This window comes from Hypanus sabinus, chromosome 5, assembly GCF_030144855.1.
Source record: "Hypanus sabinus isolate sHypSab1 chromosome 5, sHypSab1.hap1, whole genome shotgun sequence".
In the NCBI taxonomy this organism is placed as follows: Eukaryota; Metazoa; Chordata; class Chondrichthyes; order Myliobatiformes; family Dasyatidae; genus Hypanus; species Hypanus sabinus.
Genome location: NC_082710.1, coordinates 66,054,153 through 66,081,291, shown reverse-complemented (window position 1 = coordinate 66,081,291; position 27,139 = coordinate 66,054,153). Strand labels below are relative to the sequence as shown.

The 27,139-nt window shown below is 50.6% G+C and overlaps 1 protein-coding gene across 1 annotated transcript in view; it reads right to left on the bottom strand.

Annotated features, from left to right (window-relative positions):
• Window positions 1–27,139, bottom strand: part of LOC132393711 (FERM and PDZ domain-containing protein 1-like) — a 141,913-nt gene that overhangs the window by 90,590 nt on the left and 24,184 nt on the right. Inside the window, exons 3-4 of the mRNA XM_059969117.1 lie at window positions 3,806–3,908; window positions 814–859 (exon numbers count right to left, since the gene is read on the bottom strand). Of these exons, the coding sequence (XP_059825100.1) occupies window positions 814–859; window positions 3,806–3,908 (149 nt within the window). The remainder of the gene's footprint in view (window positions 1–813; window positions 860–3,805; window positions 3,909–27,139) is intronic.

Sequence of the window (27,139 nt, the reverse complement as noted above, 5' to 3'; positions counted from 1 at the left end):
TCTTGTGTGGTTGAACCCCAAGTCGTAGCAACCTTGGACATATATTGTTTATGAGAGGTGGCCTTCTCACCGCTGAGTCACATGGCCGTTAGCGGAGTTAGCTAACGAGTCGAGTCTGTATTCGCGCCCAGGTGAGAGGGTTACATTGGTATGTCTATGCTTCACACCAACAGAAGTATGCTGCCCATGAACCCTTGATATGACCATTTGAAACTCCTCTCACTTGCCAATTGTTAGAACGTAGAGCACAGAAGAAAGACCAGTACAGCTCAGTATGGGCCCTTTGGACCACCACGTTGTGCCAACCGATATAAACATACTCGACAATCAATTTAACCCTCATGACTTCCTTGCTGAGCCATGGGAACCTTGTCAAATGCTTTTTCTTTGCCTTTAAGTAGAGGTGCCCAGCCAACCCCAGCTAGATCCTACCCTGTACCCTGAAAGTTGGCCCTGCTCTAGCTCAGGACTTCAACCTTTGGACCTGTTATCTTTCTCCATAATTTAACCATTATCAAATTGTGGTATATGACAATTATAGTCACAATTTTGCCTGGATTACTTTGACTAAGTTACAAGAGGAATATCATTTCTTTAAAAAGTTTTTATGGAAGGAAGTGAGTAAAGAGTTTAGATGACATGATGCAAAACAAAAGGCAAAGTTTCAATGGGACATTTCCTGCTGCGCCACAGAGTAAAAGCTGGAAGTCCAGCTCAATCGCAGTTTGCATTAGCACAAAGGAAGTGATGCGAGAAATACATCCTGACAATCACCAATCTACTGAAAAACTTTGGTAACAAGTCTCTACTTACTGAGTTATTTCGGAGTACGGTGACTGTAATTGAGTTACCACATTCCCTGCAACATATCAATGGAAAACCATTAAAACAAGATGACTAAATGCAAAAAATGGCACCAAGATAATACTGTGAAAATTGATGCACATGGTGTGAAATCACCCTTGTTGGGACGGCCCATCATATATAACAAACTGGAATTTATAGCAGCACGTGCAAAATGTATCTCACATAACATTCCTCATTTGCTTAACTCATAATTACAGCATCAGCCAAGTTTCTGATTCAGAGTGGCACCAATGGTCCCAACACGGGAAACTGTATTTAATAAATTTAGAGACTCTATAAATTGTTTTTAAGTTCATGAAATGTAAATTCTCAAACTGGCATTCAAAAGTTTTTGAAATTCTCTCCAAAATAATTGAATCTAATTAAATTCTCTACACGAGTGTCATATTCAGCTGTGAACCAAGTACTGGAATGAGTATTGTATATGTATTTCAATAGAGAGGTCTGGACTAGATATTAACTGAAATCTCATCTGTGTATGTAATGTGAAACTTGATGGCTTGTTGAATGGAAAAAATAAAAGGTTTATGTAGTGAGGAAGTGCAAAAGAAGATGTTAAATTTGTACGCAATGAACTTAAGAAATAGAAGCAGGTTTACAACACTAGGTCATTCAGTAATACCATTTATGTGCACTAACCCCAACGCTAAATATCCAGAACTGGTTCATTATCTGCAAATGTGTCTCCTTTGCCACCTAAAGCTAACCTCCCTCTGGATGAAGAAATACTTCTGAAATGCCTTCCCACTCATTCTGAGATTGTCACTCCTATTCTAGAGAACACCGACAAGGGAACTGTCAGCCCTGAATCTATTTTATTGATCCTTGCGTGAAGTTTGTAGGTTTCAATAACGCCCATCAACATGAAGTATCAGCATCTCTGTATTAATTTGTGGCGAGGAGCTGCATGCTTAGACAACTATCTGTTGCACAATTTTCCATGACAAAAAAACCACTTAGGAATTTCATTGCACTCTGGTGTATATGACAATAAACTAATCTGGAAATACTCAGCAGGTGATGTTGCATTTTTAGGAAAAGAAATGGGATTAATGTTTCTGGACAGAGCTTCTTCATCAAAACTTTGAGCTGAAATATTAACACTGTTTCTCTTCCCACAGATGCAGCTTAACTTGCTGAGTGCTTCCAGCATTTTTGGTTTAGATTTTAGATTTTGAATGTTTTCAGTTTACGTTTAATTTTCATTTACCTATCAGGCAGTCAAGCATATCAAACTTACCAAATTCCATGAATATTCTGAATGTCCCTGGCATTGATTAATAGTCAAAAGGTGATAGCAAATTAATGAAAGCCTTCATTTCTTTCAATCATAAAAGTTACAAAATCAGGTCGGGAAGTAAAACAATTTAAAATACTTAATTAAACAAAAAAATTAAAATAGGGTGCATAAGTTATCTGGCACTTACATTTATTCCTCACAGTCTTTCTCCATTGAAAATAATGGACTCACTAGTCTAACATGATGCAGATTTCACAAGCAGATTTCTCGATTAAAAACTGCAGACCGTATGTTTTCACTGGAGTCCATAAGGAGTTCACCGTCAAAGTGCAGTCAGCAAAATGGCAAGAGGATATAGCCAAGTTCAGGACTTTAATGTTCGGTGGCAATTCATCATTTCAGTAAAGAACTGGTAACATTTCCCTGAACTTTCTGGAATAATCTACAAACAGTATTTATACAATGGATATAATGACAATTGAAGTGGCCTTGTATAGGGGGACTCAAATGGGTGCATAATAGAGAAATTAATTGTCGATATGCAGAGAAGAAAACAGTGTATTAGGTATGAGAATGGTGTCCTGGGTGCAAATACAGCTCAGCAATGCTCAGAAAGTTATATTAGAGGCTAAGCGGGTGTTCCAAACCTACTTTTTGTTGTCAAGTTGTCTGGGTCTAGCTCCGCAAACTCTGCCTAATTTGCTAAGTATTTCCAGCACTTTCTCTTGCAAAACCTTCCTTTCTAGTTAGGTATATTTCAGTTTTCAAGACTCTACAGTATGTTAAACATTTGAGATAATGCAAAATTCCCAGCATTTTTATTCCAGATTTCCAGTATTCCTTACAAATTCATTTTGTTCTTTTTGGTTTTCAGATTAACATTCTGCATTTGCATCTTTCCCAGGTTTAACGTACTTGCACTATCATTCTTTTTGACTCTCAGTCCTTCCACTTTCTACCCTATTACAAACCTTCCTTATCATTTTCTCCTCTCTTCCCTTATCCCTCTACATCTTAAAACGTTTTTTATAGGCAACCATTCCCAGTGTGATGGCCTGAACTTAGCACTGTTTCTGTCCCCACTGAAGTTTCCTAACTTGCTGAAACGTTCCCGTGTTTTATGTTGGTGCTTAAGCTATTGGAGGTTATTCATTGATCTGCAGAGACAGGTTCAAATTTCACCACAGCAGCTGCAGTATTGAAATTACTGATACTGAAATTACTAAATTGTTGAATAAGCCTGTCTAGTTCACCAATGCTTTTCAATGCCATTCTTCTCTTGTCTGGCCTATATGCTTCTCCCCATTTAGTGCAATGTGATGGTTCTTATCCACCTCCTGCAAATGGTTTAGCAAGTCATTCCAGATTAGCTAGGAAACTGACCTAAAGAGCAATACTGACATCCCATGAATGGATAAGTGAAGACATAGTCTTTGCAATTGTTGAACAGACCTGGCCTGGCCTTCATCAAAGTGGTTTCATTTCTTAGCTCAGCACTAACAATGACAAGAACTTGCATGTATAAAGCAAAATATTCCAAAGTATTTAACAGAGACGAATATCAAATGAAGTTCGACTCAATCCACTTAAGGAGCTAAAGATCATTTACATTTCTCATGCAGTCCTCTGGTGGGTCTGCCACTTATTTGCTGGCAGTTAAAACTTACTACTTACTGAATGTTTAAAAATGTTAATTACCTGATAATATTATCTATATGTTCCTGGGAAATAGAATCTAGAGGTATATTGTTAATCTGTATAACCTGTTCTCCGGCAAACAGTTTTCCTTCTCCTGGTCCACCTAAGGAGCAAAGGGAATAATCATTTTGCTGGGTGCAACATTGATGAAAGACAAATACAAAGTAAGTGCTGGAAATGTACAGCAGGCAGGTCTAAACAGGAAGAGGTGATTAAGTATTTCACTAGTCAACAGTGTGCCACAGGTCGAATTTGTGTAAAGTGCAAGAGGATCTTGTAAAGATCAGGGACAATAATTGACTAAACTGTTCTGATCAGAAGAGAACAGGAAGAACAGTTATAGTGTCTAAAAGTAGCCTGTTAAACTTAGAAAAATGTTTCTGACTGGCCAACTGCCCATTTCCAGTTGTTCCTGTTTCATTACGTTAATTATTCCTGATTCTATTTCCAATAATCATTTATCTTAACAGTGCATTTGCACATTTCCAGTCAGTGGTAAGTCTTTGAAATAGTACTCAGACTCCAATTTATAATCATGTAGAACTTTCTCTAGAATTCTCAAAAATATGTTACATTTGTCTTAATATGAAATTAAAAAGGACTTGTGACTTTCCCAGGGTATGTGCAGAGATGGCTCAGACTTAAATTATTTTCCTGGACAGAACTTTTTTTAAATTTAGAACATAGAAGAGTACAGCACAGGAACAAGACCTTTGAACCAAAATGTTGTGCTGAACCAGCTGAAAAGTAAATCAACCCCCCCAATCTAATCCCAACCATCTACACAATGTCCATATCTCTCTATCTTCCTCACTTTGTGTGCCTGTTTAAACATCTCTTAAGAGCCTCCAATGTACGTACCTCTACCACCATACCAGGCATCCACCACTCTCTGAGTGAAAAACTTATCTCTCACATCCCCTTTGGACCTACCCCCTCTCACCTTCAAGCACGCCCTTTGGTATTAGACGTCTCTACATTGGGAAACCAGATGCTCCCTGTCTACCCTATCTACGCCTCTCATAATTTTATAAACCTCTGTCAGCCTCCGCCACTCCAGAGAAAACAACCCAAGTTTATCCTGCCTCTCCTGATAGCACATGACCTCTAAACCAGGCAGCATCCTGGTAAACCTCTTCTGCACCCTCTCCAAAGCCTCAACATCCTTCCTATAGTGGACAACCAGAACTGTACACAATACTCCACATGTGGCCTAACTGAAGTTTCATAAAGTTGTAACATAACCTCTTTACTTTTGAACTCAATACATTGATTAATAAAAGCACACGTTCTATAAACTTAACTACCCTATTGACTTGTGTAGCCACTTTCAAGGAACTATGAACTTGGAGCCCAAGATCTCTCTGCTCAGCAACACTGCAGACATTTGCAACTGATCTATATCTCGCTCTATTCTTTGCCAGTCTTCTACGCTATTAACAACTCCACCAATCTCGGTAACTTACTAACCCACCCATCTACTTTTTCATTGATGTCAATGTTTGTAAGACAGGGTTAGTGACATTTTTATAAAGTACTGCTTGATTGTCCAACTCACAGACCCTTTCAAAGCATATCCTTTGATCTGGCAGTAATTCACAGGAAGGAAATATGTAAGGACAGTCAAATAAAGTTCAGGCAGTCCTTAGGTTACATTAGGATTCCATTCCTGAGCTGGTTTCATTGTAAGTCATAAATGTTGGTTTTCCATGATCAACCATTGGTCCACATTGACTTGTTATAATTATTTCATTTCATATAAACCCTCAAACTATCTGTAATGAACACATGGAATGTATATTGTATCCAGTCATTGGTGAATACCATGAGATATTATATTATTATTACTACTACTATTAGCTGAAAAAATAGTTTAAAACTATATGGGAGAACTAGTGTAATATCGGAACTCCATACATCAGATCTTTGACAACTCAGGAAGGCCATATACGAGGCAGTCCACAATCTAGTGTGTAAATAAAACACCGTGGAGTGCAGCAAAAACAGAGAAGTGCTGGAGACTCAGCAGGTCCAAAACCTGCATAATTAATGTTTCAAAGTGTCCTTTGTTTTTCATTCCACAGATGTTGTCAAATTTCCTGATTCTTTAAAGCATTTTCTGTTTTTGCTTTAGATTTTATTTGTTTCCACTCTAAGTTGAAGTTTTTGCTCTGTTTGGAAAAAGTAGAGACACTGACCAAGAATCACAATGGAACCCTGAAGGCTGGTCACCAGTGCTTTGTAGCACTGGAATAAGCCCAGAGCACCCATCAAGCTTCAGGAATTTAGGCAGTTCTCCATACAACATCTTTAACTTATGTAAAGTTGTGTGAAACAAGCAAACATTGAATGTTCTAGTGTTTTACTCTGGGCCATAGTACACAGAGTCAGGTGCAGGTATGCAAAATCTTTCCCTGCTTGTGGTTCAAATATCAGTTTGGACCCTATTTAAACTAGCCAATGTTAATCAGGGATAGTATAACAACCGTGGAAAGAAAAGACATCGTGAAGGGATTGTCTAACAGTCTGTGTGGGTAAAAGTCAGAAAGAGAGGGGGTCTAGTTACTCTATTGTAAGTATCTCATAGGCCCAATAGCATAGGGACACCAAGGAGCAGATTGCTAAGATTTTAGAAAGGTTAAAAATTAACAGGGTTGTTGCCAGGAGTGACTTTAATTTCCTTAATAGTGATTGGCACCTCCTTAGTGCAAGAGGTTCGGATGGGGCAGAATTTATTAGGTGTGTCCAGGAAGGATCTGTGAACAGGCGGACTAGGGGACAGCCCATACTGGATCTAGTACTAGGCAATGAACCAGGGCAGGTGACAGACATCTTGGTGGGTGAGCACTTCAGAGCAAGTGACCACAACTCCCTGACTTTTAGCAGAGCTTTGGACAAGGACAGGAGAAGACAGTATGAGGAGGTATTTAATTGAGGGAGGACCAATTATGATGCTGGTAGGCTGGAATTTGGGAGCATAAATAGGGAACGTATGTACAGTAGTTAGAGAAGTGCATGGTGGATATGTGGAGGGGGTTTAGGGTACAATTGCCTGGAGTTCTGGATAGGTTTGTCCCGTTGAAGCAGGGAATGGATGGTAGGGCAAAGACACTTCATCAGGACATCCTTTATCCTGTTTACTTTTTTCCTTAGCTGCTACCTGAGCTGCTGAATTCCTCCAGCATTTTGTGTGTGTTGCTTGGATTTCCAGCATCTGCAGATTTTCCTTTGTTTGTGGTAGGATAAAAGAACCATGATTGATGAGAAATGCGGAATATTTAGTAAAGAGGAGGAAGGAAGCATTTAGGTTTTGGGAGCAAAGATCAGACAGGGCTCTTGAAGGTTGTAAGGTAGCTATGAAAGAACTAAGAAAGGACTAAGAGAGATAGAAGGAGGCATGAAAAGGTCTTGATGTTGCAAGGACGTGGCTAGGGACAAACCCACGTGTAGGACACAGGCGCTGAGGCAGAGTCATTAGGCAATAGTGCCACTGCAAACAGAAAGCGAGTGTCCAGTAGAGTCTTTATACAGAGACAAGGTTCACATAGGGAATCCAGGAGACAATGCAGAGCTTAGGACTAACAGTCCTAAATAACCATGAAACGAGGTTACTCATACAAGAGTTGACCAACGAACTGGCAGCTCCTTGTTGTGATTCCAGGGTTTTTATCCTGCAGTTCCTGATGGGAAGCAGGTGTGTGTAATTTGCTGAACTGGGAACGATTGGAAATCAGGCAAGGGGATTTAAGGCTCAATTAAAGAGGTAATGGGGAATTACCAGACAGGACCATGACACTTGAAGAGTAGAATTAACAAAAACCATAAGGCGTTCTACATGTACATGAAGAACAGAAGGACGAATAGAGTGAGAGTAGGAATGAAAAAGGTAACACATGCCCAGAAACAGAGGAGGTTGGGAGGTCCTTAATGAAAACTTTGCTTCAGTATTCACCAGTGAGAAGGACTTTGATCAAGGTGAGGTTGGCATAGAACAGGCTGGAACATCTCAAGCTTAAGAAAGAGGACATGTTGGAACATTTAAAAAACATTAGGATAGTGAAGTCCTCGGGGCAGGATGGGACAAGCCTCAGGTTACCACAGGAAGCAAGGGAAAAGATTGCTGCACTGTTGGGGTTGATTTTTGTGTTCTCAATGGCCACAGAAGTAGTACCAGAAGACTAATAGGCATCCGTTAGTCTCATGAGACCATGGATTTGTGTCTTGGAAGGTTTCCAGGGCGCAGGCTTGGGCAGGGTTGTATGGGTGACCGGCAGTTGCCCAAGTTGCAAGCCTTCCCCTCTCCACGCCACCGATGTTGTCCAAGGGAACGGCACGAGGACCCGAGCAGCTTGGCACCGGTGTCGTCACAGAGCGATGTGTTGTTAAGTGTCTTGCTCAAGGACACAACACGCTGCCTCAGCAGAAGACTAGAGGATGCCAAATGTTACTCCTTTCTTGAAGAAAGCGAATAGGGATTATCCTTGAAATTATAGACTAGTGAGTCCTACTTCAGTGGTGGGCAAACCTTTGGAGTGGTTTCTTAGACAAGATTTATGAGCATTTAGAGAAGAGTAGTCTGATTAGCGAGTCAGCACAGCTTTGTGAGGGGCTGGTTGCGCTTCACAAGCCTGATTTACTTCTTCAAGGAAGCATCAAAACATACTGATGACGGTACAGTAGTGGATGTGGTATGTATGGATTTTATTAAGGCGTTCAGCAAGGTTCTCCATGGTAAGCTCATTGAGAAATCCAGGGAAACTTGGCTTCACAGATTCAGAATTAGCTTGCTCACAGAAGGCGGAGGGTGGTTATAGATGGAGTTTATTACAGCTGGAGATTGGTGACCAGTGGTGTTCCACAGGGATCTGTGCAAGGACCCCTGCTCTTCATGATTTTTATAAATGACTTGGATGAGGAAGTGGAAGGTTGGTTAGTAAGTTTGCAAATGACATGGAAGTTGGTGGTGTGATGAGAGTGTAGAAGGTTGTCATACAGTTGGACATTAACAGGATGCAGAGCTGGGCTGGAAGTGGCAGATGGAGTTCAATCCAGAAAAGTATGAAGTGAGAAACTTTGTAAGGTTGAACCTGTTACAGCATCATCTGGAGTTACAGAATATAGCAAATATTAATTACAACAGCAACCAGTCTTCAGACCTGAATGTGGATTGTAGATTGAATTTAACTGCAGCTCTGAACACTGGTCTTCCTGGAGCTGCAGACTGAGGTCAATTGTAAACCAAAAACACCCCCCTGGCCTGAGATGTCTGCATATGCATGAATGCAAAAGTACCTCACTGGCAATAGACAATAAACAGTAGGTGCAGGAGTAGGCCATTCAGCCCTTCTAGCCAGCACCGCCATTCACTGTGATCATGGCTGATCATACACAATCAGTACCCCATTCCTGCCCTCTCCCCATATCCCTTTACCCCTCTATCTATAAGAGCTCTATCTAACTCTCTCCTGAATGCATCCAGAGACTTGGCCTCCACTGCCTTCTGGGGCAGAGCATTCCACATATCCACCACTCTCTGGGTGAAAAAGTTTTTCTGCATCTCTGTTCTAAATGGCCTACCGATTAATAAATGGCCTATTCTTAAACTGTGGCCTCTAGTTCTGGACTCACCCATCAGTGGGAACATGCTTCCTGCCTCCAGTGTGTCCAATCCCTTAATAATCTTATATGTCTCAATCAGATCCCCTCTCATCCTTCTAAATTCCAGTGTATACAAGCCCAGTCGCTCCAATCTTTCAACATATGACAGTTCTGCCATTCCAGGAATTAACCTTGTGAACCTACGCTGCACTCTCTCAATAACAAGAATGTCCTTCCTCAAATTTGGAGACCAAAACTGCACACAATACTCCAGGTGGGGTCTCACCAGGGCCCTGTACAGCTGCAGAAGGACCTCTTTACTCCTATACTCAATTTCTCTTGTTATAAAGGCCAGCATGCCATTAGCTTTCTTCACTGCCTGCTGTACCTGCATGCTTGCTTTCATTGACTGATGTACAAGAACACCTGGCCTGTGATGTCTGCATATGCATGAATGCAAAAAACACCCCATTGGCCTGTGATGTCTGCATATGCATGAATGCAAGAAACACCTGATTGGCCTGAGATGTCTGCATATGCATGAATGCAGCTCAGAACAATGGTCTTCCTAAGCTAAATTGTTTGACCTGTCTATGTACTCAGAGACAGCAGTGATTAATATTCATTTTGGGTGCCTGGAGTGTTGGTGTGAAGAGCCAGGTGTTTGAAAATTATTTGTAATTCATAGGAAGCATTTTGAATGCATGGTAACTATAGAAATTGGCCTGCTGTTACCTTTGATCTTTAGTAAAAAAATATGATGTAATGTTGGGAGTGACTCCAAATACTGTCAGCTTGTATGTGTTGAATGAAGACTTTGATACAACCAACTATGTGTCCCTCCAGTGGCTTTCATTGACAGTCCCAACATTCGGATACGTTCATGACCCATCGTGTGACCAACGATCTGTCAGGGTCCGGTCTGGAATCCGCATTCCGGGTTTTAATCCGGTCCGAGGGCTCTGGACTCCGGGTCCTGCAGTTGTCCCTCCCATCACCCGTGATCTAGTTAGGACCCTCCTGGTTCAAGGAGACACACCTGTAACTCACTGGGCTGCAGGTGTTTATAAGGGGCCTTGGGATTGGGACCAGGGGGTGGTAGTTTTGTTCTGTTTCTCCGCCGGCTCCGAACTCTTCTCTGCATTCTGTTATCCTGCCCGGGCTCAGATCTACTCCTCATCATGCTTCTCTGCCCCGTACCAGTACTGCCAGGTTGGTCCGCTCCCCCACCTTTCTTCCCATGCGCTGGTCCCACTTCTCCGCTCGTTTGTGTTGTTCACGTGGTCACGCTGTCTACTGGCCTTTCCCAATTTTCACATTGTCATGACTGTTGTGTTAGTCACCCTGGACCTATGCCCGTTCCTACCCATCGGGCAGATCTGGCCAACCCGCTGCAGCCCGGCAGTAGTTCTGCCCGTTCCTATCCCTTCCCTCCGTCTGGCAGATCCAGCCGGTCTGCCACAGCCCGGTGGGGGTTCTGCCCGTTCCTACCCCTTCCCTCTGTCGGGCATATCCAGCCGGTCTGCCGCTGCCCGGTGGGGGTTCTGCCCGTTCCTATCCCTTCCCTCCATCGGGCAGATCCAGCCGGTCTGCCGCTGCCCGGTGGGGGTTCTGCCCGTTCCTATCCCTTCACTCCGTCGGGCAGATCCGGCCGACCAGCCGCTGCCCGGCAGTAGTTCTGCCCGTTCCTACCCCTTCCCTCCGTCGGACAGATCCAGCCGGTCTGCCGCTGCCCAGTGGGGGTTCTGCCCGTTCCTACCCCTTCCCACTGTCGGGCATATCCAGCCGGTCTGCCGCTGCCCGGTGGGGGTTCTGCCCGTTCCTATCCCTTCCCTCCATCGGGCAGATCCAGCCGGTCTGCTGCTGCCCGGTGGGGGTTCTACCCGTTCCTATCCCTTCCCTCCGTCGGGCAGATCCGGCCGGTCTGCCGCTGCCCGGTGGGGGTTCTGCCCATTCCTATCCCTTCCCTCCATCGGGCAGATCCAGCCGGTCTGCCGCTGCCCGGTGGGGGTTCTGCCCGTTCCTACCCCTTCCCACTGTCGGGCATATCCAGCCGGTCTGCCGCTGCCCGGTGGGGGTTCTGCCCGTTCCTACCCCTTCCCTCTGTCGGGCAGATCCAGCCGGTCTGCCGCTGCCCGGTGGGGGTTCTGCCCGTTACCACCCCTTCCCTCCGTCGGGCAGATCCAGCTGGACTGCCGCTGCCCGGTGGGGGTTCTGCCCGTTCCTATCCCTTCCCTCCGTCGGGCAGATCTGGCCGGTCTGCCGCTGCCCGGTGGGGGTACTGCCCGTTCCTATCCCTTCCCTCCGTCGGGCAGATCCATCCGGTCTGCCGCTGCCCAGTGGGGGTTCTGCTTGTTCCTATCCCTTCCCTCCATCGGGCAGATCCAGCCGGTCTGCTGCTGCCCGGTGGGGGTTCTGCCCGTTCCTACCCCTTCCCTCCGTCAGGCAGATCCAGCCGGTCTGCCGCTGCCCGGTGGGGGTTCTGCCCGTTCCTATCCCTTCCCTCCGTCGGGCAGATCCAGCCGGTCTGCCGGTGCCCAGTGGGGGTTCTGCCCGTTCCTACCCCTTCCCTCCGTCGGGCAGATCCAGCCGGTCTGCCGCTGCCCGGTGGGGGTTCTGCCCGTTCCTATCCCTTCCCTCCGTCGGGCAGATCCAGCCGGTCTGCTGCTGCACGGTGGGGGTTCTGCCCGATCCTATCCTTTCCCTCTGTCGGGCAGATCCGGCCGGTCTGCCGCTGCCCGGTGGGGGTTCTGCCCATTCCTACCCCTTCCCTCTGTCGGGCAGATCCAGCCGGTCTGCCGCTGCCCGGTGGGGGTTCTGCCCGTTCCTACCCCTTCGCTCCGTCCGGCAGATCCGGCCGACAAGCCGCTGCCCGGCAGTAGTTCTGCCCGTTCCTACCCCTTCCCTCCGTCGGGCAGATCCAGCCGGTTTGCCGCTGCCCGGTGGGGGTTCTGCCCATTCCTATCCCTTCCCTCCGTCGGGCAGATCCGGCCGGTCTGCCGCTGCCCGGTGGGGGTTCTGCCCGTTCCTACCCCTTCCCTTTGTCGGGCAGATCCAGCCGGTCTGCCGCTGCCCGGTGGGGGTTCTGCCCGTTCCTACCCCTTGCATCCATCGGGCAGATCTGGCCAACCCGCTGCAGCCCGGCAGTAGTTCTGCCCGTTCCTATCCCTTCCCTCCGTCGGGCAGATCCAACCGGTCTGCCGCTGCCCGGTGGGGGTTCTGCCCGTTCCTACCCCTTGCATCCATCGGGCAGATCTGGCCAACCCGCTGCAGCCCGGCAGTAGTTCTGCCCGTTCCTATCCCTTCCCTCCGTCGGGCAGATCCAACCGGTCTGCTGCTGCCCGGTGGGTGTTCTGCCCGTTCCTATCCCTTCCCTCCGTCGGGCAGATCCGGCCGGTCTGCCGCTGCCCGGTGGGGGTTCTGCCCGTTCCTACCCCTCCCTCCGTCGGGCAGATCCGGCCGACCAGCCGCTGCCCGGCAGTAGTTCTGCCCGTTCCTATCCCTTCCCTCCGTCGGGCAGATCCGGCCGGTCTGCCGCTGCCCAGTGGGGGTTCTGCCCGTTCCTATCCCTTCCCTCCGTCGGGCAGATCTGGCCGGTCTGCCGCTGCCCGGTGGGGGTTCTGCCCCTTCCTCCTCTTCCACCCAAACCTTGGGATTGTGCCCCACACCTGCCTAGGGGTTTGCGTAGTGCCCAGGCCTCCGGTGTTTCTGCCTGGGAGGCAGCCCTACACAGGATATATGCGGCCTGCCCAGGGAGGGGTCTCTGCCAGCCTATCGAGCCACCTGGTCCTGTCTGTCTGCCTGCCTGAACCCCGGGGACCTGTCTGTCTGCCTGAACCCCGGGGGCCTGTCTGTCTGAACCCCGGGGATCTGTCTGCCTGTCTGCCTGCCTGAACCCCGGGGACCTGTCTGTCTGAACCCCGGGGACCTGTCTGTCTGAACCCCGGGGATCTGTCTGCCTGTCTGCCTGCCTGAACCCCGGGGACCTGTCTGTCTGCCTGAACCCCGGGGGCCTGTCTGTCTGAATCCCGGGGACCTGTCTGTCTGCCTGAACCCCGGGGACCTGTCTGCCTGCCTGAATCCCGGGGACCTGTCTGTCTGTCTGAACCCCGGGGACCTGTCTGTCTGCCTGAACCCTGGGGACCTGTCTGTCTGTCTGCCTGAACCCTGGGAGCCTGCCTGTCTCCCTGAACCCCGGGGACCTGCCTGTCTGCCTGAACCCCGGGGACCTGTCTGTCTGCCTGAACCCCGTGGACCTGTCTGTCTGAACCCCGGGGACCTGCCTGTCTGCCTGAACCCCGGGGACCTGCCTGTCTGCCTGAACCCCGGGGACCTGTCTGTCTGCCTGACCCACAGGGACCTGTCTGCCTGCCTGAACCCCGGGGACCAGTCTGTCTGTCTGCCTGAACCCCGGGGACCTGTCTGCCTGCCTGAACCCCGGGGACCTGTCTGTCTGTCTGCCTGAACCCCGGGGACCTGTCTGCCTGCCTGCCTGGACCCTGGGGACCTGTCTGTCTGAACCCTGGGGACCTGTCTGTCTGAACCCTGGGGACCTGTCTGCCTGCCTGAACCCCGGGGACCTGTCTGTCTGAACCCTGGGGACCTGTCTGTCTGCCTGAACCCCGGCGACCTGTCTGTCTATCTGCCTGAACCCCGGGGACCTGTCTGTCTGCCTGAACCCCGGGAACTGTCTGTCTGCCTGAACCCCGGGGACCTGTCTGTCTGTCTGCCTGAAACCCGGGGACCTGTCTGCCTGTCTGCCTGAACCCCGGGGTCCTGCCTGCCTGAACCCCGGGGATCTGTCTGTCCGCCTGAACCCCGGGGACCTGCCTGTCTGCCTGAACCCCAGGGACCTGTCTGTCTGCCTGAACCACAGGGACCTGTCTGCCTGCCTGAACCCCGGGGACCTGTCTGTCTGTCTGCCTGAACCCCGGGGACCTGTCTGTCTGTCTGCCTGAACCCCGGGGACCTGTCTGTCTGAACCCCGGGGACCTGTCTGCCTGCCTGCCTGAACCACAGGGACCTGTCTGCCTGCCTGAATCCCGGGGACCTGTCTGTCTGAACCCCGGGGACCTGTCTGTCTGCCTGAACCCTGGGGACCTGTCTGTCTGTCTGCCTGAACCCCGGGAGCCTGCCTGTCTGCCTGAACCCCGGGGACCTGTCTGCCTGCCTGAACCCTGGGGACCTGTCTGTCTGCCTGAACCCCAGGGACCTGTCTGTCTGCCTGAACCCCGGGGGCCTGTCTGTCTGAACCCCGGGGACCTGTCTGCCTGCCTGAATCCCGGGGACCTGTCTGTCTGTCTGAACCCCGGGGACCTGTCTGTCTGCCTGAATCCCGGGGACCTGTCTGTCTGTCTGAACCCCGGGGACCTGTCTGTCTGCCTGAACCCCAGGGACCTGTCTGTCTGCCTGAACCCCGGGGGCCTGTCTGTCTGAACCCCGGGGACCTGTCTGCCTGCCTGAACCCCGGGGACCTGTCTGTCTGCCTGAACCCCGGGGACCTGTCTGCCTGCCTGAACCCCGGGGGCCTGTCTGTCTGAACCCCGGGGACCTGTCTGCCTGCCTGAATCCCGGGGACCTGTCTGTTTGTCTGAACCCCGGGGACCTGTCTGTCTGCCTGAACCCTGGGGACCTGCCTGTCTGTCTGCCTGAACCCCGGGGACCTGTCTGTCTGCCTGAACCCCAGGGACCTGTCTGTCTGCCTGAACCACAGGGACCTGTCTGCCTGTCTGCCTGAACCACGGGGACCTGTCTGTCTGAACCCCGGGGACCTGTCTGCCTGCCTGGCTGAACCACAGGGACCTGTCTGCCTGCCTGAACTCCGGGGACCTGTCTGCCTGCCTGAACCCCGGGGACCTGTCTGCCTGCCTGAACCCCGGGGACCGGTCTGCCTGCCTGAACCCCGGGGACCTGTCTGCCTGCCTGAACCCCGGGGGCCTGTCTGTCTGCCTGAACCCCGGGGACCGGTCTGCCTGCCTGAACCCCGGGGACCTGTCTGCCTGCCTGAACCCCGGGTGCCTGTCTGTCTGCCTGAACCCCGGGGGCCTGTCTGTCTGCCTGAACCCCGGGGACCTGCCTGTCTGCCTGAACCCCGGGGACCTGTCTGTCTGCCTGAACCCCGGGGACCTGTCTGTCTGTCTGCCTGAACCCCGGGGACCTGTCTGCATGCCTGCCTGAACCACAGGGACCTGTCTGCCTGCCTGAACCCCGGGGACCTGTCTGCCTGAACCCCGGGGACCTGTCTGCCTGCCTGAACCCCGGGGACCTGTCTGCCTGCCTGAACCCCAGGGACCTGTCTGCCTGCCTGAACCCCGGGGACCTGTCTGCCTGCCTGCCTGAACCACAGGGACCTGTCTGCCTGCCTGAACCCCGGGGACCTGTCTGCCTGAACCCCGGGGACCTGTCTGCCTGCCTGAACCCCGGGGGCCTGTCTGTCTGCCTGAACCCCGGGGACCTGCCTGTCTGCCTGAACCCTGGGGACCAGTCTGCCTGCCTGAATCCCGGGAACCTGTCTGTCTGCCTGAACCCCGGGGACCTGTCTGTCTGCCTGAACCCTGGGGACCTGTCTGTCTGCCTGAACCCCGGGGACCTGTCTGCCTGTCTGCCTGAACCCCAGGGACCTGCCTGTCTGCCTGAACCCCGGGGACCTGCCTGTCTGTCTGCCTGAACCACGGGGACCTGTCTGTCTGCCTGAACCCCAGGGACCTGTCTGTCTGCCTGAACCCTGGGGACCAGTCTGTCTGTCTGCCTGAACCACGGGGACCTGTCTGTCTGCCTGAACCCCGGGGACCTGCCTGTCTGCCTGAACCCCGGGGACCTGCCTGTCTGTCTGCCTGAACCACGGGGACCTGTCTGTCTGCCTGAACCCCAGGGACCTGTCTGTCTGCCTGAACCCCGGGGACCTGCCTGTCTGCCTGAACCCTGGGGACCAGTCTGCCTGCCTGAATCCCGGGAACCTGTCTGTCTGCCTGAACCCTGGGGACCTGTCTGTCTGCCTGAACCCCGGGGACCTGCCTGTCTGCCTGAACCCCGGGGACCTGCCTGTCTGTCTGCCTGAACCACGGGGACCTGTCTGTCTGCCTGAACCCCAGGGACCTGTCTGTCTGCCTGAACCACAGGGACCTGTCTGCCTGCCTGAATCCCGGGGACCTGTCTGCCTGCCTGAATCCCAGGAACCTGTCTGTCTGCCTGAACCCCGGGAGCCCGCTCCTGAACTCCATCTACGTGAACCCCAGCTCTACCCTTAAACGCCATGGGATCCCCGTCCTGCCCTCCCCCTTGTACTTCAGTGTCTGCGTCCTGCGTTTGGGTCCATCCAGCCGCGTTCCTGACACAATCTCGACAGTCTAAGTGGGTGAGCATTTTTAAGATTAACATCTTCACTTAGATCTGTTTGGGTTGATGACCACAGGATTACAAGCTTTCACAACACAACAGAGACCTGAACAGGTAGATATTAAAGTAGTGTGGTGTGTTTGTGTAAGAGTCCAGGCCTTTTGGGGTAATTCAGCAGGATGGGGCCACCATTGCGAAGGGTGGTTACTGCCCATTCAGAACACCAGTGGGTGTGTGTGTGTACCCATTCTGGGAATTGTACCGTGGCAGAGTCATTGTGAGGGTGTTTGTGAAGGCCAGTGGGTGTGTCTATACCTGTTCTGGGAAACGTACAGTAACAGACTCACTGTGAGGGTGTTTGTGTCTTAAGAATAAGTCTGTAACCTTGGTGTAACAGTTTTAAATGCAAAGGAATACAATGGGCATTATGAGTTCAAATGCACTCAAGTGGCAGAGAGCAGAGTGTGTACATTCTCTGCAGTTGTATTTTGTATAGTGTGAGAATTAGCAGATATTTGAGGGAGAGGTTGTAAATCTGTCGGGATGGTACCTATTGAAGTCAGGCAATGGCACATTGAGAACCCTGATGACCTGAGCCAGCCCTTGACCTTGATGATGACCACCCACTCCCCTTCACTCCTGGGGAGAAGCAAAGCTTTTTTCAGAGTTGTCCTTAATTCAGGTCACCTGCAGGAATACAGAAATCCACCAGAGGCGCCCCATAGATATACACGAGTTGATAAAAGCAAAGTGTCCAAGGAACATACGGCACAGCATGGCCCAGGCAGTACAGGATAGTACAGATTATTATGGACATTTCTCATGCAATCACAAGACCCTATTGGACATTGATAATGTAAGATGCCGCAGTCCTGGATCCCTTGTTTGGCGGGGCAACAGGTGGCAGGGAAGCTGCGTGGCCTCAGTTGAAGTGAGGAACGGGCCTCAAGTCACAGGCAGTCCAGGAGAGCAGGCGATAGAGGTGGAGCAGCGTGGTGTCCGTGCTTGGTTGGGAGCTGGCCTTTCCTATTTGTTTTTTGTGTGACTCTCTGGATGTTTGCTATTTTGAATGTACTGTGTATCTTTTGCTCCTTGCCCCCAGAGTAATGCTGTTTCATTCAGTTGTATTCATGCATGGTTGAATGATAATTAAACTTGAATCTGATTTTGATTTATTTTGATTTTTAAGGAACCAGCAATGTGAAATGTTAGTGGACAAAGTAGCATCAGTATCAGTTACTGATCTACCCTTGCCCACGACTGGAGAGGCAATTTCCATGACCAGTACAGGGGATGAAACAATGAGGCCGGAGGGGAATCAGTCTCAGGTGCTTGAGATTGAGGGAGTGCAGTTTCCTGTCGATTTTTAGGTGTGCCCAAATAATGAAGGCACAATCCTGGGGATAGACACACTGAGTAAAGCATAATTAACCCACTTCTTTCAAGATGGAAGAACAGGAAGAGAACTTTCAAGAAGTAATTATCAAAATTCAGAATGATGAAGAAGCAAAAATGCTTTTCAAATATGCCACTTTTGTGGTATGCAACTACACTATTATATGAAGTTTCCTGGTGTTCAGAGAAGAGCTAAACCTCTCTTCATTGCATTTCCATCCTCCTACCTTGTTGAAAGAGGCTTCAGTGCAGTGAGCCACATACTCTCAAAAACAGAAACCACTTGGACATTGTTATTTGTGGGGACTTAAGGCTTTTGCTGACACAACTTGAACTAGATAAACTCTTGCTAAAAACCATCAAGGATCACATTGATATTGAAGCTGCTGCACAGCGCACAGGGACTGTGTAAGCTACGTTTAAAGACAAATAAAAATTTAAAACAGAATTATTTTTCTCATGTTAGCATATGGTAGACATGTTTTCACACAATTGGAGTGCCAGAAAGTATGTTGTGTCTCAGAGGGTTGTTGGCAAGGATGAAGGTGCTTTGGGGGGGGGGGGGGGGGGGGTTGGGCTAAAAACAGTTAGGAAACACTGTGTTAATGTTATCTTAGAGTAGGGTAATATGACAGCACAACATCATGAGCCGAAGGGCCTCTTATGTTCTATGTTCAATTGTTATCTTAAATTTATATTTGATTTACAGACAAAATACTGGAGGAACTCAGCAGGCCAGGCATCATCTCTGGAAAAAGTACAGTCGATGTTTCGGGCCCAAAACCCTTTGGCAGGACTGGAGGGAAAAGCTGAGGGGGAGATTTAAAAGGTGAGGGTAGGGAAGAGAGAAACACCAGGTGATAGGTGAAACTGGGAGGAGGAGGGGTGAAGTTAAGAGCTTGGAAGTTGATTCGTGAAAGAGAGAGAAGGCCATCAAAGTAAAAGGAGGAGCAGCAGCAGAGGGAGGCAATGGGCGGGCAAGGAGAAAAGGAGAGAGAAGAAAAAGGGGGTGGGAAGTGGTGAAGAAGGGGGAGGGTGGGGGGCATTACTGAAAGTTGGAGAAATCGATGTTCTTGCCATCAGGTTGGAGGCTACCCAAATGGAATACAAGGTGTTGTCCCTCCAGCCTGAGTGTAGCCTCATCCCGACAGTGGAGGAGGCCGTGGATGGACATATGGGAATGGGCATTGGGAAGTGGAATTAAAATGGGTGGCCACTGAGAGATCCTGCTTGTTCTGGCAGACGGAGCATAGAAGCAGTCTCCCAATCTCATTGGGTCTCACCGATATACAGGAGGCCACACCAGGAGCACTGAGCACAATATATGACCCCAACAGACTCACAGATGAAATGTTGCCTCACCTGGAAGGACTGTTTGGGGCCCTGAATGGTAGTGAGGGAGGAAGTATAGGGGCAGGTGTAGCATTTATTCCACTTGCAAGGATAAGTGCCAGGAGGCAGTTCAGTGGGGAGGGACAAATGGACAAGGGACTCACCTAGGGAGTCATTCATTCATAGCTTATCACACCGGACAGCCAGCCACTCCAGTGTTGTTTGGTTTATGTTGAGCAGGTCAGTGTCAGGTGAGAGTGGGCAGTTGCGCAGAAGGTGTTCAATGTTCTGCACCCTTTCGCCTCACTCACAGGATTCACTGGTCTTCAAACCCCACTTCACCATATTGTCTCCCGTCCTACAGACCCCCGCTCTCGCTCTGTCGAGAGTGCCCCCGGGGTCTGGCAGCGTTTCTGTGGGTCTAGCACTGTTGTTTGGTGGGGCTCTGGCTTCTGTCTGTTGCCAGAGGAAACTCAAGATCTCCTGGTGTGAGAAGGAAACTGGAACACCATTCGACTCCAATTTACCTGGCGTGACACTGGATAGGACGCTCTCATTTGCCACCCACATCCAAAAACTCCAAGGGAAAGTTGGCTCTCGCAATCCTCTCTTGAAAAAATTAGCAGGCAGGAAATGGGGAGCCAATGCTCCCAGACTTAGATCAACCGCTGCAGCACTCTGCTAGGCACCTGTGTGGGGCAGATCAGCTCATGCAAAGAAAATAGACCCATTGCTTAACAAAACCTGCCGAATAATCACAGGCACACTGCGCCCCACACCCACTAACTTCATTTACAGACTTGCAGGCATTGCTCCCTCAGAGAACCGAAGACACACTACAACAAAAATTGGAAAAGGTAAACAGAACTCGGATCCACGGCACCCGCTACATCATCATGTGCCAGGTTCCAACCACCTAAGATCCAGGAAAAGCTTTGCTACAGTGGAGGAACTACTGCATGGAACATCCCCCCAAAATACAGGATTGACCTCTGGCATAGGGAGTGATCCCTGTGGAAAGGACAAAGTGAGGGGATGAGGAAGATATGCTTGGTGGTGGGATACTGTTGGAAGTAGCTGATGTTTCAGAGAGTTATGTGCTGGACGTGGAGGCTGGTGGAGTGGTAGGTGAGGACAAGGGGAACCCTATCCCTAGTAGGGTGGCAGGAAGATGGGGTGAGAGCAGACGTGCTGAAATGAGATGCAGTTGAGGGCAGCGTTGATGGTGGAAGAAGGGAAGCCCCTCTCTTTGAAAATGGACAACATCGCCTTCGTTCTAGAATGAAAAGCCTCATCCCAAGAGCAAGTGTCGAGAGACAAAGGAATTGAGAGAAGGGGATGGCGTTTTTACAAGTGGCGGGGTGGGATGAGGTATAATCCAGGTCGCTGTGAGAATCCGTGGGTTTGTAATAGACATCAGAGGATTAGCTGTCTCCAGAGATAGAGACAGAGATTGAGAAAGGGGAGGGCGGTGGGAGCTGGAGGCAAAGTGGATGAGGTCAACAAGTTCAGCATGGCTGCAGGAAGCAGCACCAATGCAGTTGTTGAAGTAGCGTAGGAAAACTGCAGGACGGACACCAGTGTAGGCTTGGATCATAGACTGTTCCACGTATCTGACAAACAGGCTGGCATAACTGGAAGCCATGCGAGTGTCCAGAGCCTCATCTTTTGTTTGAAGGAAGTGGGAGGAGCCGAAGGAGAAATTATTTAGAGTGAGGACAATTTCCGCCAGACAGAGGTGAGTGGTGGTTGGATCGGGTGTCCAGAAGGAAGTGGAGAGCTTTGAGTCCTTCCTGGTGGGGGATGGAGGTGGACACTCATAGTAAAAATAAGATGATGGGGGCCAGGGAACCTGAAATCCTTGAAAATATCCAGAGAGTGTGAAGTGTCACGAATACAGGTAGTGAGAGACGGAAGGGATCTCACTGAGAGATCTACGGGTTTGATGGTGAGTTTAGGATTAGTGCAGAGGGAGTGGAGAGCAGAGCATTTGGAAGGAGTGAGGTTGGAACAAGAGAGAGGAGTGTTGAAGTCTAGATGGTTGATGTCCCACCCGCAGTTGGCAATGAAAAGGTCCAGAGCAGGCAGAAGACCAGGGTGGGGTGTCCAGGAAGAGGAGGAAGGTTGAAGACAGGAGAAGGGGTCATTGGTGCAAGATGGAGAATCCTTGACAAAGAAATAGGCTCAGAGACGGAGGCGGTGGAAGAAGAGCTCAGCGTCATGGTGGGCGCGGAACTCACTGAGATATGGGTGCAGGAGGACAAAGGTGAGGCCCTGATTGAGGACAGAACGTTCTGCCTCAGAAGGGGGAAAGGTCAGAGGGAATGGTGAAAACCTGGCACGATGAGAACTGGGATCAGAGGGGGAAGGGAGTTGGTAGTGTCAGAGGGGAAGGTCGGAGGGAATGGTGAAAACCCAGAATGGATGAGAGCTGGGATCAGAGGGGGCAGGAGGTTGGTAGTGTCTGAGGGGAAGGTCGGAGGGAATGGTGAAAACCTGGCACAATGAGAACTGGGATCAGAGGGGGAAGGTAGTTGGGAGTGTCAGAGGGGAAGGTCGGAGGGAATGGTGAAAACCTGGCACAATGAGAACTGGGATCAGAGGGGGAAGGTAGTTGGGAGTGTCAGAGGGAAAGGTCAGAGGGAATGGTGAAAACCTGGCACGATGAGAACTGGGATCAGAGGGGGAAGGGAGTTGGTAGTGTCAGAGGGGAAGGTCGGAGGGAATGGTGAAAACCCAGAATGGATGAGAGCTGGGATCAGAGGGGGCAGGAGGTTGGTAGTGTCTGAGGGGAAGGAAAGTCTGGAGTGTTCATGGATGGTGGGGTCTTCGAGGATCCAGGAGCTACCGCTGGGACCTGAGAGAGATAGGGTTGCGGAGTGGTGGGTGTGAGGGGAGATGGCAGTTCCAGCAGCAACAGGTGAAGACCCGGCCTAGAGGTCAAGGCTGGAGTTGGAGCTGGAGGTTGCACAATCGGCACTCTGGAGGTGTCCGAGGTTGCTGGAACCTGCATTGATGGCGGTGGAGTCCGGGTTACAAGTCTGCTCGGGATCGTTAGAGCTGTTGAGGTCGCCATCAAGGGTTGCAGTCTGGAGACACCCAGGCCTGCCAGCATTGGAGTCAGCAGGTTCAGCGGTCTATCAGGGTCATTTACTGTGTTTTGCATCTTGTTTGTCGGTGAGAACCGATGTAGATCGGGAGAACACTTTGCCAAGCATCTACGCTCCATCAGCCAGAACAAGGGGGATCTCCCAATGGCCACCCATTTTAATTCCACTTCCCATTCTGATTCCAAAATGTCCATCCACGGCCTCCTCCACTGTTGTGATGAGGCCACACTTAAGCTGGAGGAACAACACCTTATATTCCGTTTCGGTAGTCTCCAACCTGATGGCCCAAACATTGATTTTTCTCATTTCCAGTAATGCCCCCCAACACCCCTCTCACCATTCCCCATCCCCCTTTCCCTGTCTCTCACCTTACCTCCTTTCCCCCCTCTGGTTCTCCTCCCTGTTTTTCTTTCTTCCATGGCCTTCTGTCCTCTCCTATCAGACTCCCCCTTCTCCAGCCCTGTATCTCTTTCACCATTCACTTCCCAGCTCTTTACTTCACCCCTCCCTCTCCCGGTTTGACCTATCACCCTGTGCTTCTCCCTCCACTCCCCCCACCTTTCAAATCTACTCCTCAGCTTTTTCTCCCCAGTTCTGCTGAAGGGCCTCAGCTTGAAACGTAAACTGTACTTTTTTCCAAAGCTGCCACCTGACCTGCTGAGTTCCTCCAGCATTTTGTGTGTGTTGCTTGGATTTCCAGCATCTGCAGATTTTCTCTTGTTTGTGATTTGTTTTATGGAGTTAGCCGATGAGAATCTCACACAATAATAGCACTGTGTATAGGAAGCCATTAGCCACAAGTATTACAGCTCCCAAAATGAGAGTGAGTTACTGGCAGGGGAATATTCCAACTGAAGGTAGTTGACATGTGTCCTGAGGCAGAAGCAGCAGTAAATCCCTGCCCACTTCCACCTGTAGGTAGGTAAATAGCTGCATTAGACATTCTGGGAGTGACAAAGGATCTGTTGCTCCAGAGAACCCTCTATACAGAGCTCCTGATAGACTGAAAGCACTTTCAAAGCCAGAAACATTCACAGTTCTGCATTTTAAATGCTGTCCGAGATCAGGTGGTCAAGATCACGTATCTGCTGTTTCTCCAGAGGAGAAAGATGGGTCTGTATTTGGCCTAAATTGGTCCTACAGTCTAGAAACTAGAGGACCAACTTGAACTTGAGCTTCAGGCTTTAAGTATAAACATGACATGAAAGTTTCTGCGGCAGTTTCCCAGCACTGGCAACTAAATCCTTACCACTTACTTGTCCCTCACCGGCCCTTGGTTCAGACCATTTGGGGAGCTGGATGGGCCAAAGCAGAAGGTGAAAATTATCTGCAGAAATACTTCCCCCACTGGATGTTCAGCTGTGTCCAACAATCCTGTGGGAATGGAAGAACTTGTCAAAAAGCCCTACAGCAGCTTTGGAGCTGATCTTTGCACATTAAGATGTATTGATTCCAATGTCCGGCATCTGCCAGGAAAACTTCAGAACAGCCAGCCCAGAATGCAGCTGCTTTGCCAGTTATGGAACAGATGAATAAGTGAAGGTCATGTCATCACTTAGGGCTGATCCAGTTTCACTTTGATCGAGCATTTCTGTGATTATCCTTTCATATCTCTTTCTGCACCCCCCCCCCCCCCATGTCTTTTAATGCATTTCAACAATAAACATCCATTCGTTCCAGGTTTCTTTAAACAATTGACCGAGCATCAATTACTATTTGCAGAAGTGACTTCCAAATTTCATTGCCCTGCATGCCTAACCACCAGCCTGAAAAGCCTGATTCGATTTTACATTATACTGCTTGAATGGGCAGTAATATCAGCTCCTCCCTGCTCGACATGCCGTGGCACAGGAGGTAGAGTAAATCAGCTCCTCCCTGCTCGACATGCCGTGGCACAGGAGGTACAGTAAATCAGCTCCTCCCTGCTCGACATGCCGTGGCACAGGAGGTACAGTAAATCAGCTCCTCCCTGCTCGACATGCCATGGCACAGGAGGTAGAGTAAATCTGCTCCTCCCTGCTCGACATGCCGTGGCACAGGAGGTAGAGTAAATCAGCTCCTCCCTGCTCGACACGTCGTGGCACAGGAGGTACAGTAAATCAGCTCCTCCCTGCTCGACATGCCGTAGCACAGGAGGTAGAGTAAATCAGCTCCTCCCTGCACGACATGCCGTGGCACAGGAGGTAGAGTAAATCAGCTCCTCCCTGCTCGACATGCCGTGGCACAGGAGGTACAGTAAATCAGCTCCTCCCTGCTCGACATGCCGTGGCACAGGAGGTAGAGTAAATCAGCTCCTCCCTGCTCGACATGCCGTGGCACAGGAGGTAGAGTAAATCAGCTCCTCCCTGCTCGACATGCCGTGGCACAGGAGGTAGAGTAAATCAGCTCCTCCCTGCTCGACATGCCGTGGCACAGGAGGTACAGTAAATCAGCTCCTCCCTGCTCGATATGCCGTGGCACAGGAGGTACAGTAAATCAGCTCCTCCCTGCTCGACATGCCGTGGCACAGGACGTAGAGTAAATCAGCTCCTCCCTGCTCGACATGCCGTGGCACAGGAGGTAGAGTAAATCAGCTCCTCCCTGCTCGACATGCGGTGGCACAGGAGGTACAGTAAATCAGCTCCTCCCTGCTCGACATGCCGTGGCACTGGAGGTAGAGTAAATCAGTTCCTCCCTGCTCGACATGCCGTGGCACAGGAGGTGGAGTAAATCAGTTCCTCCCTGCTCGACATGCCGTGGCACAGGAGGTAGAGTAAATCAGTTCCTCCCTGCTCGACATGCCGTGGCACAGGAGGGAGAGTAAATCAGCTCCTCCCTGCTCGACATGCCGTGGCACAGGAGGTAGAGTAAATCAGTTCCTCCCTGCTCGACATGCCGTGGCACAGGAGGTGGAGTAAATCTGTTCCTCCCTGCTCGACATGCCGTGGCACAGGAGGTAGAGTAAATCAGTTCCTCCCTGCTCGACATGCCGTGGCACAGGAGGGAGAGTAAATCAGCTCCTCCCTGCTCGACATGCCGTGGCACAGGAGGTAGAGTAAATCAGTTCCTCCCTGCTCGACATGCCGTGGCACAGGAGGTAGAGTAAATCAGCTCCTCCCTGCTCGACATGCCGTGGCACAGGAGGTGGAGTAAATCAGTTCCTCCCTGCTCGACATGCCGTGGCACAGGAGGTAGAGTAAATCAGCTCCTCCCTGCTCGACATGCCGTGGCACAGGAGGTAGAGTAAATCAGCTCCTCCCTGCTCAACATGCCGTGGCACAGGAGGTAGAGTAAATCAGCTCCTCCCTGCTCGACATGCCGTGGCACAGGAGGTACAGTAAATCAGCTCCTCCCTGCTCGACATGCCGTGGCACAGGAGGTACAGTAAATCTGCTCCTCCCTGCTCGATATGCCGTGGCACTGGAGGTACAGTGAATCAGCTCCTCCCTACTCGACATGCCGTGGCACAGGAGGTAGAGTAAATCAGCTCCTCCCTGCTCGACATGCCGTGGCACAGGAGGTAGAGTAAATCAGCTCCTCCCTGCTCGACATGCCGTGGCACAGGAGGTACAGTAAATCAGCTCCTCCCTGCTCGACATGCCGTGGCACTGGAGGTAGAGTAAATCAGTTCCTCCCTGCTCGACATGCCGTGGCACAGGAGGTGGAGTAAATCTGTTCCTCCCTGCTCGACATGCCGTGGCACAGGAGGTAGAGTAAATCAGTTCCTCCCTGCTCGACATGCCGTGGCACAGGAGGGAGAGTAAATCAGCTCCTCCCTGCTCGACATGCCGTGGCACAGGAGGTAGAGTAAATCAGTTCCTCCCTGCTCGACATGCCGTGGCACAGGAGGTAGAGTAAATCAGCTCCTCCCTGCTCGACATGCCGTGGCACAGGAGGTGGAGTAAATCAGTTCCTCCCTGCTCGACATGCCGTGGCACAGGAGGTAGAGTAAATCAGCTCCTCCCTGCTCGACATGCCGTGGCACAGGAGGTAGAGTAAATCAGCTCCTCCCTGCTCAACATGCCGTGGCACAGGTGGTAGAGTAAATCTGCTCCTCCCTGCTCGACATGCCGTGGCACAGGAGGTAGAGTAAATCAGCTCCTCCCTGCTCGACATGCCGTGGCACAGGAGGTACAGCAAATCTGCTCCTCCCTGCTCGATATGCCGTGGCACTGGAGGTATAGTGAATCAGCTCCTCCCTACTCGACATGCCGTGGCACAGGAGGTAGAGTAAATCAGCTCCTCCCTGCTCGACATGCCGTGGCACAGGAGGTAGAGTAAATCAGCTCCTTCCTGCTCGACATGCCGTGGCACAGGAGGTAGAGTAAATCAGCTCCTCCCTGCTCGACATGCCGTGGCACAGGAGGTAGAGTAAATCAGCTCCTCCCTGCTCGACATGCCGTGGCACAGGAGGTAGAGTAAATCAGCTCCTCCCTGCTCGACATGCCGTGGCACAGGAGGTACAGTAAATCAGCTCCTCCCTGCTCGACATGCCGTGGCACAGGAGGTAGAGTAAATCAGCTCCTCCCTGCTCGACATGCCGTGGCACAGGAGGTAGAGTAAATCAGCTCCTCCCTGCTCGACA